Raw genomic sequence first — 18,753 nt, forward strand, 5'->3', positions numbered from 1 at the left:
GCCTTTCAGTTGTCACTGACTGATGGAAGCTGGCAGGCCGCAGGCTACCAACGTGACCCTGTAGGACCTAGAAGCATGTAGCTGAAATAACATATAAACTGGATGTGGTGTATCATGGTGTGATGATGTAATGCTATGATGAAAGAGACAAATATGCTCATTACATGTCCTATGAGTCTTATGTTTCCACCTGAGGGAGAGAGAGAGAGAGAGAGCGAGAGAGAGAGCGAGAGAGAGAGCGCGAGAGAGAGAGCGCGAGAGAGAGAGCGAGAGCGAGAGAGAGAGAGAGCGAGAGCGCCGAGAGAGCGAGAGAGAGAGAGCGAGAGAGAGAGCGCCGAGAGAGAGAGAGAGAGAGAGAGAGCGAGAGAGAGAGAGAGAGAGAGTGTGAAGGGGAGACTGAGCCCCACAAGTCAGATTGTAAAAGCATGTAAACAAAGATGGTTACTACTAATGTATACATCTAAGAGTGGCAAGACCATGGGGACCTTTGTTGTGTGAATCTGAAAATGTTTCCACTTTGAAGACATAGCTCTGCCTCATATACCTCAATCATCCATCACTCCATCCATAGACAGGAGTGACATATAGGTGTTATAAAGCGTCCTACCTCCAGTACTTTCCCAGTGATGTACTTCTTGCAGCTGTCACACTGGATACCGTACATGGCATGGTAGTCCACCTCGCAGTAGGGGATCCCATCCCTAGTACAACACACACACACACACACACACACACACACACACACACACACACACACACACACACACACACACACACACACACACACACCAGAGATCACAGGCAGCTTTTAATACATACTCTGTGACATTCTGACACTTCTGACAGGTGATATCAGAGAAAGAGAGACAGTGACACGACCAGATTCAAAATGTCCAAAATTATTTTCACATCTGAGTTACCTGGTTACAGGTGAGTAATGTGATCTGATTTTCCTGGTTACAGGTGAGTGACGTGATCTGAGTTATCTGGATGCAGGTGAGTGACATGATCTGAGTTATCTGGATACAGGTGAGTGATGTGATCTGAGTTATCTGGTTACAGGTGAGTGATGTGATCTCTCTGGTTACAGGTGAGTGATGTGATCTATATAGTGCACTACTTTTGATAAGGCCCAGGGCCCATAAGGCTCAGTAGTAGTGTGCTACGTGGAGTGGTGTTGAGGTGATGTCGAGGTGGTGTTGAGGTGGTGTCGGTGGTGGTGTCTAGGTGGTGTTGAGGTGGTGTCGAGGTGGTGTTGAGGTGGTGTCGGTGGTGGTGTCGAGGTGATGTCGATGTGGTGTTGAGGTGTTGATGTGGTGTTGAGGTGGTGTCGAGGTGGTGTCGAGGTGGTGTCGAGGTGGTGTTGAGGTGGTGTCGAGGTGATGTTGAGGTGGTGTCGAGGTGGTGTTGAGGTGGTGTCGGTGGTGGTGTCGAGGTGATGTCGATGTGGTGTTGAGGTGTTGAGGTGGTGTCGAGGTGGTGTCGAGGTGGTGTTGAGGTGGTGTTGAGGTGGTGTCGAGGTGGTGTTGAGGTGGTGTCGGTGGTGGTGTCGAGGTGATGTCGATGTGGTGTCAAGGTGTTGATGTGGTGTTGAGGTGGTGTCGAGGTGGTGTCGATGTGTTGAGGTGGTGTCGATGTGGTGTCGATGTGGTGTCAATGTGGTGTCTATGTGGTGTCTATGTGGTGTCTATGTGGTGTCCATGTGGTGTCCATGTGGTGTCTATGTGGTGTCCATGTGGTGTCCATGTGGTGTCCATGTGGTGTCTATGTGGTGTCCATGTGGTGTCCATGTGGTGTCCATGTGGTGTCTATGTGGTGTCGATGTGGTGTCGAGGTGTTGAGGTGGTGTTGATGTGGTGTTGAGGTGGTGTCGATGTGGTGTCGATGTGGTGTCGATGTGGTGTTGAGGTGGTGTCGATGTGGTGTCGATGTGGTGTCGATGTGGTGTCGAGGTGGTGTCGAGGTGGTGTCGAGGTGTTGAGGTGGTGTCGAGGTGTTGAGGTGGTGTCGATGTGGTGTCGATGTGGTGTCGATGTGGTGTCGATATGGTGTCGATGAGGTGTTGAGGTGGTGTCGATGTGGTGTCGATGTGGTGTCAATGTGGCGTTGAGGTGGTGTCGATGTGGTGTCGATGTGGTGTCGATGTGGTGTCGATGTGGTGTTGAGGTGCTGTGTTGTTGAGGTGGTGTTGAGGTGTTGAGGAGTTGTGGTGTTGAGATGTTGTGGTGTTGAGGTGGTATTGAGGTGTTGAGGAGGTGTTGTGGTGTTGAGGTGCTGTGTTGTTGAGGTGGTGTTGAGGTGTTGAGGAGTTGTGGTGTTGAGGTGTTGAGGTGCTGTGTTGTTGAGGTGGTGTTGAGGTGTTGAGGAGGTGGTGTTGAGATGTTGTGGTGTTGAGGTGCTGTGTTGTTGAGGTGGTGTTGAGGTGTTGAGGAGTTGTGGTGTTGAGGTGCTGTGTTGTTGAGGTGGTATTGAGGTGTTGAGGAGTTGTGGTGTTGAGGTGGTGTTGAGGTGTTGAGGTGCTGTGTTGTTGAGGTGGTATTGAGGTGTTGAGGAGGTGTTGTGTTGTTGAGGTGGTGTTGAGGAGGAGTTGTGGTGTTGAGATGTTGTGGTGTTGGGGCTATGAGAGACTCACTTGCTGATGTACTCGGCGTTGAGCACCTTGTTGCACACCTTACACTTGAAGCAGCCCAGGTGCCAGTGTTTATCCAGTGCTACAAGAGACTGCTCATTCTTAAACTCCTTCCCACAGCCACAACAGTCTACAGGGAGAGAGGCGGGGTGAGAGAGAGAGAGAGAGAAATATAGAGATGTATCAGGATGTGAAGCGAGAGAAGGAGGTGGACTGATATTATACTGTATAGAATGATGACGTGAGACAGAGAGACAGAACATGAGTGTATGTAGGGTAACTTACTGTGGACAGCCTGTATGGGAGCAGGGCTGTTGGCAGACTGGGGCTGTGTACAGTTTTGGCAGACACACTCTTTACCGTTAAAAGTCACACGGTCACCGGCAGGGAACGGCTGTCTGTCAATCAACACGCAACACAAGACACGGTCAGTTCACAACAATTAACTAGTCATTATTAACCTCTGAACATCTTTTACTGTTTGGCTGAGTAAGACTGCAGACGATGATGTCTACGGCTGACATTTCCAGGGTAAGATGTGAAGGGCTGAGTAAGACTGCAGACGATGATGTCTATGGCTGACATTTCCAGGGTAAGATGTGAAGGGCTGAGTAAGACTGCAGACGATGATGTCTAAGGCTGACATTTCCAGGGTAAGATGTGAAGGGCTGAGTAAGACTGCAGACGACGATGTCTACGGCTGACATTTCCAGGGTAAGATGTGAAGGGCTGAGTAAGACTGCAGACGATGATGTTTATGGCTGACATTTCCAGGGTAAGATGTGAAGGGCTGAGTAAGACTGCAGACGATGATGTCTATGGCTGACATTTCCAGGGTAAGATGTGAAGGGCTGAGTAAGACTGCAGACGATGATGTTTATGGCTGACATTTCCAGGGTAAGATGTGAAGGGCTGAGTAAGACTGCAGACGACGATGTCTATGGCTGACATTTCCAGGGTAAGATGTGAAGGGCTGAGTAAGACTGCAGACGATGATGTTTATGGCTGACATTTCCAGGGTAAGATGTGAAGGGCTGAGTAAGACTGCAGACGATGATGTCTACGGCTGACATTTCCAGGGTAAGATGTGAAGGGCTGAGTAAGACTGCAGACGATGATGTTTATGGCTGACATTTCCAGGGTAAGATGTGAAGGGCTGAGTAAGACTGCAGACGATGATGTCTACGGCTGACATTTCCAGGGTAAGATGTGAAGGGCTGAGTAAGACTGCAGACGATGATGTCTATGGCTGACATTTCCAGGGTAAGATGTGAAGGGCTGAGTAAGACTGCAGACGATGATGTCTATGGCTGACATTTCCAGGGTAAGATGTGAAGGGCTGAGTAAGACTGCAGACGATGATGTTTATGGCTGACATTTCCAGGGTAAGATGTGAAGGGCTGAGTAAGACTGCAGACGACGATGTCTACGGCTGACATTTCCAGGGTAAGATGTGAAGGGCTGAGTAAGACTGCAGACGATGATGTTTATGGCTGACATTTCCAGGGTAAGATGTGAAGGGCTGAGTAAGACTGCAGACGATGATGTCTACGGCTGACATTTCCAGGGTAAGATGTGAAGGGCTGAGTAAGACTGCAGACGATGATGTCTATGGCTGACATTTCCAGGGTAAGATGTGAAGGGCTGAGTAAGACTGCAGACGATGATGTTTATGGCTGACATTTCCAGGGTAAGATGTGAAGGGCTGAGTAAGACTGCAGACGATGATGTCTATGGCTGACATTTCCAGGGTAAGATGTGAAGGGCTGAGTAAGACTGCAGACGATGATGTTTATGGCTGACATTTCCAGGGTAAGATGTGAAGGGCTGAGTAAGACTGCAGACGACGATGTTTATGGCTGACATTTCCAGGGTAAGATGTGAAGGGCTGAGTAAGACTGCAGACGATGATGTCTATGGCTGACATTTCCAGGGTAAGATGTGAAGGGCTGAGTAAGACTGCAGACGATGATGTCTATGGCTGACATTTCCAGGGTAAGATGTGAAGGGCTGAGTAAGACTGCAGACGATGATGTCTATGGCTGACATTTCCAGGGTAAGATGTGAAGGGCTGAGTAAGACTGCAGACGATGATGTCTATGGCTGACATTTCCAGGGTAAGATGTGAAGGGCTGAGTAAGACTGCAGACGATGATGTTTATGGCTGACATTTCCAGGGTAAGATGTGAAGGGCTGAGTAAGACTGCAGACGATGATGTTTATGGCTGACATTTCCAGGGTAAGATGTGAAGGGCTGAGTAAGACTGCAGACGACGATGTTTATGGCTGACATTTCCAGGGTAAGATGTGAAGGGCTGAGTAAGACTGCAGACGATGATGTCTATGGCTGACATTTCCAGGGTAAGATGTGAAGGGCTGAGTAAGACTGCAGACGATGATGTCTATGGCTGACATTTCCAGGGTAAGATGTGAAGGGCTGAGTAAGACTGCAGACGATGATGTCTATGGCTGACATTTCCAGGGTAAGATGTGAAGGGCTGAGTAAGACTGCAGACGATGATGTCTACGGCTGACATTTCCAGGGTAAGATGTGAAGGGCTGAGTAAGACTGCAGACGATGATGTTTATGGCTGACATTTCCAGGGTAAGATGTGAAGGGCTGAGTAAGACTGCAGACGATGATGTTTATGGCTGACATTTCCAGGGTAAGATGTGAAGGGCTGAGTAAGACTGCAGACGATGATGTCTACGGCTGACATTTCCAGGGTAAGATGTGAAGGGCGGACAACCAACGTGATTCGAGGTGCAACAATTTTTGGGGGCCAACATTGATAAAGAAAATGAGTTCTGATGAAGGCCACTGACGAGGGCCACTGATGGACAAAGGCCACTGACGGACAAAGGCCACTAACGGACGAAGGCCACTGACGGACGAGGGCCACTGACGAAGACCTTATCCTTTTCAACTAAATTCTCACGGTATTAGATCATGTGAAATCTATCACCGTGAATAAATAACCCCCACATTGACCATGCATATATGTATCAATGCCTTTAGGTGAGCAGCATTAGGGAAGACTCCATTACACCAAACTGTACTACAGCACTGAGGAGAGAGTATCCCACTACCAGACTGGCAGCGGGTTCAGTAGAATAGAGCAGAGATGATTCCATATGGTCTTGGCTGATATTAGTGTGAAAGATGGGAGTTGTTATCATGCTATGTTTATCACCTAATGCTCTACGTTAGTCCCACTGGATCTGATATGGTCACTGTCACAGCCAGGCTGCTCAGGTTCAAGAGTAGGGACAAACACGCACGCACACACAGGCACAGATACACACACAGACACACACACACACACACACACACACAAACACACACAGACGCACACACAAACACACACACACCAAACTAATGAGTCGTAAATTACATATACGAACAAGTACATGGTCCCATCCACACTGACCCAGTGTGATGACTCGAGATACAGAGAGAGAACTAGATAGATGGTGAATGTGTGATGACTAGAGATAGTGTGATGACTAGAGATACAGTGTGATGACTAGAGACTCCCCTCCTCCTCCCCACAGAGAAACACACACATGTAGATACCAATGCAACTAACCACACACACAGTTTAATTAACACTATGCTCTTGCCAAGGGACAGACCGCACAACAACCTCTACAGGAGTCAGGACAGTGTGACTCATCCTCCCCCCTCTCCATCCCTTCCTCTCAGCCTTTATGACATCCCAAACTCCTAAATGTAAGAGGTCACATTACAGATTATCAATCTACCCTAGAAGAACGGACACAGTGACAGATACAGCAGTGTTGGAGATGGAGACTAACATACATCATACACCACACAGGGAGAGAGAGAGAGAGAGGGAGAGAGAGACAGAGAGAGAGAGAGCATCAGGGAGAAAGAGAGAGAGAGAGAATCAAGGAGAGAGGGAGAAAGAGAGAGAGAGAATCAGGGAGAAAGAGAGAGATAGAGAATCAGGGAGAAAGAGAGAGATAGAGAATCAGGGAGAGAGGGAGAAAGAGAGAGAGAGAGAATCAGGGAGAAAGAGAGAGAGAGAGAATCAAGGAGAGAGGGAGAAAGAGAAAGAGAGAGAGAGAATCAGGGAGAAAGAGAGAGAGAGAGAGAATCAAGGAGAGAGGGAGAAAGAGAAAGAGAGAGAGAATCAGGGAGAAAGAGAGAGAGAGAGAGAATCAAGGAGAGAGGGAGAAAGAGAAAGAGAGAGAGAATCAGGGAGAAAGAGAGAGATAGAGAATCAGGGAGAGAGGGAGAAAGAGAGAGAGAGAGAATCGGGGAGAAAGAGAGAGAGAGAGAGAATCAAGGAGAGAGGGAGAAAGAGAAAGAGAGAGAGAGAATCAGGGAGAAAGAGAGAGAGAGAGAGAGAGAGATCAAAAACAACACCTTCACACACACACATAGCTAACACTGGCTTATAGATCACACACACACACACACACATATACACGTACACACAGTATTCCATTTGAATGCTTTAGGGGATTCCAGGTCAAACTACAGTATTGACAGTCTTCAAAACATCCAGATGCATATTTTAATGTGGGCACCCATCTGTCTGTGCATCTGATTGTCCCGTAGGTGTGTGTGTGTGTGGGGGGGGGTCCCTTCTCCCTTACTTGCAGGTGACGCAGACGAAGCAGCGTGGATGGTAGGTCTTTCCCAGCGCTGACACCACCTCTCCCTCGATGAACTCCTCACAGCTGAAGCAGCGCGTGCCGTACATCCGCTGGTAGTCCAGGGTGCAGATGTACTCCCCCTGACGCACAAAGAACCCCCCCTGGGCCAGGTCAACGCCACACACTGCATGGGGAAAGAGAGAGGGGAACACAATGAGACATCGAATCAAAGATAGCAGTGGGTTTTGTTTACATTTGTCAAAATAAGCATTACTGTATAAAAAAGAACGATCACATTCTATATATACTTCCAACAATTGAATGGGTTAACCAACATTTAGGTATGGGTGGTACAGAAGGTGGTACAGATGGATAACTGTAGCTGAAATGCCTGAGAGGGTGGTACAGATGGATAACTGTAGCTGAAATGCCTGAGAGGGTGGTACAGATGGATAACTCTAGCTGAAATGCCTGAGAGGGTGGTACAGATGGATAACTCTAGCTGAAATGCCTGAGAGGGTGGTACAGATGGATAACTCTAGCTGAAATGCCTGAGAGGGTGGTACAGATGGATAACTCTAGCTGAAATGCCTGAGAGGGTGGTACAGATGGATAACTCTAGCTGGAATCCATGAAGAGAGGTCCAGAGAAGAGGAATGGACACAGTTGATAACACCAGCTCTATCTCACAGTCTGGAGCAAGTGAGAGGAACACCTGTGTTACCAAGAGCCTTTTCTACACGTCTTGTTTTCATGAACCACTGTGGCTGCCAGCAACACGTCACTGAGACACAGAGAGAGTGTGGGGGTGTCTGCATCTCTCAGCATGTGTTTATGTGTGTGGAAATTCTACACATTTGACCTCCATGAGCACAGCATGAAAAGCCATCACACACACTACACAGAGTGACTGACAGCATCACACACACTATTATCATGTGATTCTCTCTCTCTCTCTCTCTCTCTCTCTCTCTCTCTCTCTCTCTCTCTCTCTCTCTCTCTCTCTCTCTCTCAACATGGAAATAATACATTAACCATGGCAACAACACAATACACACATCCCCATGACATCACTCCCTGGACCCGCCCGCTGGAAACCTCATTCCTTTTTCCACTCGTTTAATAAAACAAAGTGACCTCTCTTTCACAGGCACTGATGGCTAGGGTTTCCTGCCTTCTTTTCTACGAAAAAGAAGGGAAGGAGAGAAACAGAGAGAGATGTGATGTTTCAGGAATACTCCCTGACCTTTTACCACCTTGTGGAGATGAGGTAACACGCATAGTACACACACACACACACACACACACACACACACACACACACACACACACACACACACACACACACACACACACACACACACACACACACACACACACACACACACACACACGCAGTACAAAGACAGAATGTAGATGAGGTAATACATAAACAGCTATGCCTGAGGGTTTTCTATCTCAATAACATCAGTGTGGAAACTAAAGTAACATCCTCCTGGCAGACAGCTAGAACACAGACTGTGATCTGACAGAAAATGACAGCCATGTCACTTGAGCCCAGGACAGCCAGGCCACACCTTCCATATGACATACCCTCCGAATGACATACTACAACTCATCTAATTGAATAGGATCTCTGTGACACCTTCTTGGCACAGCAACCTAACCACTGTTCCACAGATTGTCGGCCATTTTCAGAAGCACGGGTGATGTATTGCTGCTTATCATTTGTCCAATACTACAGTAAAAGTGTTGGCATTGTTCCAAATGAACACCATCCTAGTCTGCAGTTTCCCTGTTGCATAACCTAGTACCGTTCCCACACTCCCCCTCACATTAATCCTCAATACAACCTCTTTACAACCTCTTTACAACGTCAATACAACCGCTTTACAACGTCAATACAACCGCTTTACAACGTCAATACAACCGCTTTACAACGTCAATACAACCGCTTTACAACGTCAATACAACCGCTTTACAACGTCAATACAACCGCTTTACAACGTCAATACAACCGCTTTACAACGTCAATACAACCGCTTTACAACGTCAATACAACCGCTTTACAACGTCAATACAACCGCTTTACAACGTCAATACAACCTCTTTACAACGTCAATACAACCGCTTTACAACGTCAATACAACCTCTTTACAACCTCTTTACAACGTCAATACAACCGCTTTACAACGTCAATACAACCACTTTACAACGTCAATACAACCGCTTTACAATGTCAATACAACCACTTTACAACGTCAATACAACCTCAATAAGGTGCATTAGCAGGGGATTGGGACTGAGCCCATCACAGAGGTGAGGTTTAGGGGTGGGTTTAGGGTGAAGGAGGGGGTACTAGGTTACTCTGTGGGAAGGTTTAGGGTGAAGGAGGGGTACTGGGTCACTCTGTGGGAAGGTTTTGGGTGAAGGAGGGGGTACTGGGTCACTCTGAGGGAAGGTTTAGGGTGAAGGAGGGGGTACTGGGTCACTCTGTGGGAAGGTTTAGGGTGAAGGAGGGGGTACTGGGTCACTCTGTGGGAAGGTTTAGGGTGAAGGAGGGGGTACTGGGTCACTCTGTGGGAAGGTTTAGGGTGAAGGAGGGGGTACTGGGTCACTCTGTGGGAAGGTTTAGGGTGAAGGAGGGGCTACTGGGTCACTCTGTGGGAGGGTTTAGGGTGAAGGAGGGGGTACTGGGTCACTCTGTGGGAGGGTTTAGGGTGAAGGAGGGGGTACTGGGTCACTCTGAGGGAAGGTTTAGGGTGAAGGAGGGGGTACTGGGTCACTCTGTGGGAAGGTTTAGGGTGAAGGAGGGGGTACTGGGTCACTCTGTGGGAAGGTTTAGGGTGAAGGAGGGGGTACTGGGTCACTCTGTGGGAAGGTTTAGGGTGAAGGAGGGGGTACTGGGTCACTCTGTGGGAAGGTTTAGGGTGAAGGAGGGGCTACTGGGTCACTCTGTGGGAGGGTTTAGGGTGAAGGAGGGGGTACTGGGTCACTCTGTGGGAGGGTTTAGGGTGAAGGAGGGGGTACTGGGTCACTCTGTGGGAAGGTTTGGGGTGAAGGAGGGGGTACTGGGTCACTCTGTGGGAAGGTTTAGGGTGAAGGAGGGGGTACTGGTTCACTCTGTGGGAAGGTTTAGGGTGAAGGAGGGGGTACTGGGTCACTCTGTGGGAAGGTTTGGGGTGAAGGAGGGGTACTGGGTCACTCTGTGGGAAGGTTTGGGGTGAAGGAGGGGGTACTGGGTCACTCTGAGGGAAGGTTTGGGGTGAAGGAGGGGGTACTGGGTCACTCTGTGGGAAGGTTTAGGGTGAAGGAGGGGTACTGGGTCACTCTGTGGGAAGGTTTAGGGTGAAGGAGGGGTACTGGGTCACTCTGTGGGAAGGTTTAGGGTGAAGGAGGGGGTACTGGGTCACTCTGAGGGAAGGTTTAGGGTGAAGGAGGGGCTACTGGGTCACTCTGTGGGAAGGTTTAGGGTGAAGGAGGGGGTACTGGGTCACTCTGTGGGAAGGTTTAGGGTGAAGGAGGGGTACTGGGTCACTCTGTGGGAAGGTTTAGGGTGAAGGAGGGGGTACTGGGTCACTCTGTGGGAAGGTTTAGGGTGAAGGAGGGGGTACTGGGTCACTCTGTGGGAAGGTTTAGGGTGAAGGAGGGGGTACTGGGTCACTCTGTGGGAAGGTTTAGGGTGAAGGAGGGGTACTAGGTCACTCTGTGGGAAGGTTTAGGGTGAAGGAGGGGCTACTGGGTCACTCTGTGGGAAGGTTTGGGGTGAAGGAGGGGTACTGGGTCACTCTGTGGGAAGGTTTAGGGTGAAGGAGGGGGTACTGGGTCACTCTGTGGGAAGGTTTAGGGTGAAGGAGGGGTACTGGGTCACTCTGTGGGAAGGTTTAGGGTGAAGGAGGGGGTACTGGGTCACTCTGTGGGAAGGTTTAGGGTGAAGGAGGGGGTACTGGGTCACTCTGTGGGAAGGTTTGGGGTGAAGGAGGGGGTACTGGGTCACTCTGTGGGAAGGTTTAGGGTGAAGGAGGGGGTACTGGGTCACTCTGTGGGAAGGTTTGGGGTGAAGGAGGGGGTACTGGGTCACTCTGTGGGAGGGTTTAGGGTGAAGGAGGGGGTACTGGGTCACTCTGTGGGAAGGATTAGGGTGAAGGAGGGGGTACTGGGTCACTCTGTGGGAAGGTTTGGGGTGAAGGAGGGGGTACTGGGTCACTCTGTGGGAAGGTTTAGGGTGAAGGAGGGGGTACTGGGTCACTCTGTGGGAGGGTTTAGGGTGAAGGAGGGGGTACTGGGTCACTCTGTGGGAGGGTTTAGGGTGAAGGAGGGGGTACTGGGTCACTCTGTGGGAAGGTTTAGGGTGAAGGAGGGGGTACTGGGTCACTCTGTGGGAAGGTTTAGGGTGAAGGAGGGGTACTAGGTCACTCTGTGGGAAGGTTTAGGGTGAAGGAGGGGGTACTGGGTCACTCTGTGGGAAGGTTTAGGGTGAAGGAGGGGTACTGGGTCACTCTGTGGGAAGGTTTAGGGTGAAGGAGGGGGTACTGGGTCACTCTGTGGGAAGGTTTAGGGTGAAGGAGGGGTACTAGGTCACTCTGTGGGAAGGTTTAGGGTGAAGGAGGGGCTACTGGGTCACTCTGTGGGAAGGTTTAGGGTGAAGGAGGGGGTACTGGGTCACTCTGTGGGAAGGTTTAGGGTGAAGGAGGGGGTACTGGGTCACTCTGTGGGAAGGTTTAGGGTGAAGGAGGGGGTACTGGGTCACTCTGTGGGAAGGTTTAGGGTGAAGGAGGGGTACTGGGTCACTCTGTGGGAAGGTTTTGGGTGAAGGAGGGGGTACTGGGTCACTCTGTGGGAAGGTTTGGGGTGAAGGAGGGGGTACTGGGTCACTCTGTGGGAAAGTTTGGGGTGAAGGAGGGGCTACTGGGTCACTCTGAGGGAAGGTTTAGGGTGAAGGAGGGGGTACTGGGTCACTCTGTGGGAAGGTTTAGGGTGAAGGAGGGGGTACTGGGTCACTCTGTGGGAAGGTTTGGGGTGAAGGAGGGGTACTGGGTCACTCTGTGGGAAGGTTTAGGGTGAAGGAGGGGTACTGGGTCACTCTGTGGGAAGGTTTGGGGTGAAGGAGGGGGTACTGGGTCACTCCGTGGGAAGGTTTAGGGTGAAGGAGGGGGTACTGGGTCACTCTGTGGGAAGGTTTGGGGTGAAGGAGGGGGTACTGGGTCACTCTGTGGGAAGGTTTAGGGTGAAGGAGGGGGTACTGGGTCACTCTGTGGGAAGATTTAGGGTGAAGGAGGGGTACTGGGTCACTCTGTGGGAAGGTTTAGGGTGAAGGGGGGGTTACTGGGTCACTCTGTGGGAAGGTTTGGGGTGAAGGAGGGGGTACTGGGTCACTCTGTGGGAAGGTTTGGGGTGAAGGAGGGGGTACTGGGTCACTCTGTGGGAAGGTTTAGGGTGAAGGAGGGGGTACTGGGTCACTCTGTGGGAAGGTTTAGGGTGAAGGAGGGGTACTGGGTCACTCTGTGGGAAGGTTTAGGGTGAAGGAGGGGTACTGGGTCACTCTGTGGGAAGGTTTGGGGTGAAGGAGGGGCTACTGGGTCACTCTGTGGGAAGGTTTTGGGTGAAGGAGGGGTACTGGGTCACTCTGTGGGAAGGTTTAGGGTGAAGGAGGGGGTACTGGGTCACTCTGTGGGAAGGTTTGGGGTGAAGGAGGGGGTACTGGGTCACTCTGTGGGAAGGTTTAGGGTGAAGGAGGGGGTACTGGGTCACTCTGTGGGAAGGTTTAGGGTGAAGGAGGGGTACTGGGTCACTCTGTGGGAAGGTTTAGGGTGAAGGAGGGGGTACTGGGTCACTCTGTGGGAAGGTTTAGGGTGAAGGAGGGGGTACTGGGTCACTCTGTGGGAAGGTTTAGGGTGAAGGAGGGGGTACTGGGTCACTCTGTGGGAAGGTTTAGGGTGAAGGAGGGGGTACTGGGTCACTCTGTGGGAAGGTTTAGGGTGAAGGAGGGGGTACTGGGTCACTCTGTGGGAAGGTTTGGGGTGAAGGAGGGGGTACTGGGTCACTCTGTGGGAAGGTTTTGGGTGAAGGAGGGGTACTGGGTCACTCTGTGGGAAGGTTTAGGGTGAAGGAGGGGGTACTGGGTCACTCTGTGGGGAGGTTTGGGGTGAAGGAGGGGGTACTGGGTCACTCTGTGGGAAGGTTTTGGGTGAAGGAGGGGTACTGGGTCACTCTGTGGGAAGGTTTTGGGTGAAGGAGGGGGTACTGGGTCACTCTGTGGGAAGGTTTAGGGTGAAGGAGGGGGTACTGGGTCACTCTGTGGGAAGGTTTGGGGTGAAGGAGGGGGTACTGGGTCACTCTGTGGGAAGGTTTAGGGTGAAGGAGGGGTACTGGGTCACTCTGTGGGAAAGTTTAGGGTGAAGGAGGGGGTACTGGGTCACTCTGTGGGAAGGTTTAGGGTGAAGGAGGGGGTACTGGGTCACTCTGTGGGAAGGTTTAGGGTGAAGGAGGGGGTACTGGGTCACTCTGTGGGAAGGTTTAGGGTGAAGGAGGGGCTACTGGGTCACTCTGTGGGAAGGTTTGGGGTGAAGGAGGGGCTACTGGGTCACTCTGTGGGAAGGTTTAGGGTGAAGGAGGGGGTACTGGGTCACTCTGTGGGAAGGTTTAGGGTGAAGGAGGGGGTACTGGGTCACTCTGTGGGAAAGTTTAGGGTGAAGGAGGGGGTACTGGGTCACTCTGTGGGAAGGTTTAGGGTGAAGGAGGGGGTACTGGGTCACTCTGTGGGAAGGTTTAGGGTGAAGGAGGGGTACTGGGTCACTCTGTGGGAAGGTTTAGGGTGAAGGAGGGGGTACTGGGTCACTCTGTGGGAAGGTTTAGGGTGAAGGAGGGGGTACTGGGTCACTCTGTGGGAAGGTTTAGGGTGAAGGAGGGGGTACTGGGTCACTCTGTGGGAAGGTTTAGGGTGAAGGAGGGGGTACTGGGTCACTCTGTGGGAAGGTTTTGGGTGAAGGAGGGGCTACTGGGTCACTCTGTGGGAAGGTTTGGGGTGAAGGAGGGGGTACTGGGTCACTCTGTGGGAAGGTTTAGGGTGAAGGAGGGGGTACTGGGTCACTCTGTGGGAAGGTTTGGGGTGAAGGAGGGGGTACTGGGTCACTCTGTGGGAAGGTTTAGGGTGAAGGAGGGGGTACTGGGTCACTCTGTGGGAAGGTTTGGGGTGAAGGAGGGGGTACTGGGTCACTCTGTGGGAAGGTTTGGGGTGAAGGAGGGGGTACTGGGTCACTCTGTGGGAAGGTTTTGGGTGAAGGAGGGGCTACTGGGTCACTCTGTGGGAAGGTTTGGGGTGAAGGAGGGGGTACTGGGTCACTCTGTGGGAAGGTTTAGGGTGAAGGAGGGGGTACTGGGTCACTCTGTGGGAAGGTTTAGGGTGAAGGAGGGGGTACTGGGTCACTCTGTGGGAAGGTTTGGGGTGAAGGAGGGGTACTGGGTCACTCTGTGGGAAGGTTTAGGGTGAAGGAGGGGTACTGGGTCACTCTGTGGGAAGGTTTAGGGTGAAGGAGGGGTACTGGGTCACTCTGTGGGAAGGTTTAGGGTGAAGGGGGGTACTGGGTCACTCTGTGGGAAGGTTTAGGGTGAAGGAGGGGGTACTGGGTCACTCTGTGGGAAGGTTTAGGGTGAAGGAGGGGGTACTGGGTCACTCTGTGGGAAGGTTTAGGGTGAAGGAGGGGGTACTGGGTCACTCTGTGGGAAGGTTTGGGGTGAAGGAGGGGGTACTGGGTCACTCTGTGGGAAGGTTTAGGGTGAAGGAGGGGGTACTGGGTCACTCTGTGGGAAGGTTTAGGGTGAAGGGGGGGGTACTGGGTCACTCTGTGGGAAGGTTTAGGGTGAAGGAGGGGTACTGGGTCACTCTGTGGGAAGGTTTAGGGTGAAGGAGGGGTACTGGGTCACTCTGTGGGAAGGTTTAGGGTGAAGGAGGGGGTACTGGGTCACTCTGTGGGAAGGTTTAGGGTGAAGGAGGGGGTACTGGGTCACTCTGTGGGAAGGGATCTGATGTAGATTCTGGTATGTAGTCAGGACCCTGGACTCTCTTTCTGAAGGGCTCTGATCTGCTTTCTGGTATGTAGAGGATTGAAACCCATCCCCTCTGCTGCTACTCCCTGTACCAGAGAACGTCTCTAGTTTGGGACACACTGTCACCAATGTCGACTCATCAAACAGCCTGCTGTGAAATATGTGACCTGTGACCTAGTAGAAAGGACATGCAGTTGGCTGGAGGATGATTCAGAGAGGGATATTGGATGAAGATATGAAGTTGAAGATGATGATGTTGATCGTCATCACCAATCAAAAATACTTCAAGGCCAGTCCTAAGCATGGCGATCTCCGCCGTTGGTATAGGTTCATAAATGAATGAGTGATAATAAATATGAGACATTTATCACCTTCAGAAACCAGGCAGGATGGTTATAATGACTCCCCTGATAGGCCTACTGTCTGTCTCTAAGAGGAGAGAGAAGAGCTGATGAAGAGGAGAGAGAGAAGAGATCATGAAGAGGAGAGAAGAGTTAATGAAGAGAGGAGAGAGAAGAGCTGATGAAGAGGAGAGACGAGTTAATGAAGAGAGGACAGAGAAGAGATAATGACGAGGAGAGAAGAGTTGATGAAAATGAGAGAAGAGTTAATGAAGAGAGGAGAGAGAAGAGCTGATGAAGAGGAGAGAAGAGATAATGAAGAGAGGACAGAGAAGAGATAATGAAGAGGAGAGAAGAGTTAATGAAGAGAGGAGAGAGAAGAGCTGATGAAGAGAGGAGAGAGAAGAGATAATGAAGAGAGGAGAGAAGAGTTGATGAAGAGGAGAGAAGAGATAATGAAGAGAGGAGAGAGAAGAGCTGATGAAGAGGAGAGAAGAGATAATGAAGAGGAGAGAGAAGAGATAATGAAGAGGAGAGAAGAGTTAATGAAGAGAGGAGAGAGAAGAGCTGATGAAGAGAGGAGAGAGAAGAGATAATGAAGAGGAGAGAAGAGTTGATGAAAAGGAGAGAAGAGTTAATGAAGAGATGAAAGAGAAGAGCTGATGAAGAGGAGAGAAGAGATCATGAAGAGATAATGAAGAGAGGATAGAAGAGATAATGAAGAGATGAGAGAAGAGATAATGAAGAGAGGAGAGAAGAGTTCATGAAGAGAGGAAAGAAGAGATAATGAAGAGAGGACAGAGAAGAGATAATGAAGAGAGGAGAGAGAAGAGATCATGAAGAGAGGAGAGAGAAGAGATCATGAAGAGAGGAGAGAAGAGATAATGAAGAGAGGAGAAAAGAGATCACGAAGAGAGGAGAGAAAAGATCACGAAGAGAGGAGAGAGAAGAGCTGATGAAGAGGAGAGAAGAGTTAATGAAGAGAAGAGAGAGAAGAGCTTATGAAGAGGAGAGAAGAGTTAATCAAGTCGCTCTGGATAAGAGCGTCTGCTAAATGACTTAAATGTAAATGTAAAATGTTAATGAAGAGGAGAGAATAGATAATGAAGAGGAGAGAAGAGTTGATGAAGAGAGGAGAGAGAAGAGATAATGAAGAGGAGAGAAGAGATAATGAAGAGATAATGAAGATGAGAGAAGAGATCATGAAGAGAGGACAGAGAAGAGATCATTAAGAGAGGAGAGAATAGATCATGAAGAGAGGAGAGGTAATGAAGAGAGGAGAGAAGAGTTGATGAAGAGAGGACAGAGAATGGATAATGAAGAGATGAGAGAAGAGATAATGAAGAGGAGAGAAGAGATAATGAAGAGAGGACAGAGAAGAGATAATGAAGAGAGGAGAGAGAAGAGATCATAAAGAGAGGAGAGAGAAGAGATCATGAAGAGAGGAGAGAAGATATAATGAAGAGAGGAGAGAGAATAGATCATGAAGAGGAGAGAGAAGAGATCATGAAGAGAGGAAGAGAGGAGAGAGAAGAGATCATGAAGAGGAGAGAGAAGAGATCATGAAGAGAGGAGAGAAAAGAGATCATGAAGAGAGGAGAGGAGAGATAATGAAGAGAGAAGAGAAGAGGTAATGAAGTGAGAAGAGAAGAGCTAATGAAGCGGGGAGAGAGGAGTTGATGAAGAGAGGACAGAGAATAGATCATGAAGAGAGGAGAGAGAAGAGATCATGAAGAGAGGAGAGAGAAGAGATCATGAAGAGAGGAGAGAGAAGAGATCATGAAGAGAGGAGAGAAGAGATAATGAAGAGAGGAGAAAAGAGATCATGAAGAGAGGAGAGGCGAGATAATGAAGAGAAGAGAAGAGATAATGAAGAGAGAAGAGAAGAGCTAATGAAGAGAGAAGAGAAGAGATCATGAAGAGAGGAGACAATAGATAATGAAGCGAGGAGAGATAATGAAGAAAGGATAGAAGAGATAATGAAGAGAGGAGAAATGAGATCATGAAGATATGAGATAATGAAGAGGAGAGAAGAGATCATGAAGAGAAGATATCATGATGAGGAGAGAAGAGATAATGAAGGGAGGAGAGAAGAGCTGATGAAGAGAGGAGAAAAGAGCTGATGAAGAGAGGAGAGAAGAGATAATGAAGAGAGGAGACAAACAATAATGAAGAGAGGAGAGAGAAGAGATAATGAAGAGAGGAGAGAAGAGATCATGAAGAGAGGAGAGAAGAGATAATGAAGAGGAGACGAGATAATGAAGAGAGGAGACAAACAATAATGAAGAGAGGAGAGAGAAGAGATAATGAAGAGAGGAGAGAAGAGATCATGAAGAGAGGAGAGAAGAGATAATGAAGAGAGGAGAGAAGAGCGTGGGAATACATTGAAACAGATTTCCCAAATTAAAATCACTTGGAGCGGATTTGCTGGTGTTATTGCCGTCTTTTATGTCCAACCGGCGACCCGTTGGGGAACTCGGCTCTAGTTCTTTTCTGGGCGTGATGAGTTGAGTGCATTACGTAACTCAACCCAGTTTACCATCACATCATCACCAGCGTTCAGTACAAAACAGACAAAAGATGTGGCTTGTGTTCTCCCCTCATCTCCACTAATTGTCAAGCTCTCTTCCCCTCATCTCTCCTTCATGTATCCCTCATACCTAGTTCATTTTGGATGTGTCAAAGCAGCTTGAAAATAATTCACCACTCGCTCTCTTGCCTGCCGCTGCACTTACGGAATCAGATCCAATCAAATCAAGTGTTGTTGGGGTCTGTTATCCCTGTACGCACCATAAGGCTGTCAAAGAGCACAACTCACTGGGGGAAGAGACGACAAACGAAGAACAGCCTGCTTTCAAGCATAGGATACCTTTTTCAATCAAAGTTGTCTCCAAAAAATACTTTCAATGTCTCCTGTCTCCCAGAAATACTTTCAATGTCTCCTGTCTCCCAGAAATACTTTCAATGTCTCCTGTCTCCCAGAAATACTTTCAATGTCTCCTGTCTCCCAGAAATACTTTCAATGTCTCCTGTCTCCCAGAAATACTTTCAATGTCTCCTGTCTCCCAGAAATACTTTCAATGACTCCTGTCTCCCAGAAATACTTTCAAT

At 49.5% G+C, this 18,753-nt stretch overlaps 1 protein-coding gene across 1 annotated transcript in view; it reads right to left on the reverse strand.

Moving 5' to 3' along the window:
* LOC120049471 (actin-binding LIM protein 2-like) overlaps window positions 1-18,753 on the reverse strand; it is an 82,891-nt gene that overhangs the window by 50,670 nt on the left and 13,468 nt on the right. Inside the window, exons 2-5 of the mRNA XM_038995736.1 lie at window positions 7,256-7,439; window positions 2,915-3,027; window positions 2,633-2,759; window positions 608-701 (exon numbers count right to left, since the gene is read on the reverse strand). Coding sequence (XP_038851664.1) covers window positions 608-701; window positions 2,633-2,759; window positions 2,915-3,027; window positions 7,256-7,362 — 441 coding nt within the window. The 5' untranslated portion in view covers window positions 7,363-7,439. The remainder of the gene's footprint in view (window positions 1-607; window positions 702-2,632; window positions 2,760-2,914; window positions 3,028-7,255; window positions 7,440-18,753) is intronic.

The sequence above is a fragment of the Salvelinus namaycush genome, chromosome 6, assembly GCF_016432855.1.
Source record: "Salvelinus namaycush isolate Seneca chromosome 6, SaNama_1.0, whole genome shotgun sequence".
Lineage (NCBI taxonomy): Eukaryota > Metazoa > Chordata > Actinopteri > Salmoniformes > Salmonidae > Salvelinus > Salvelinus namaycush.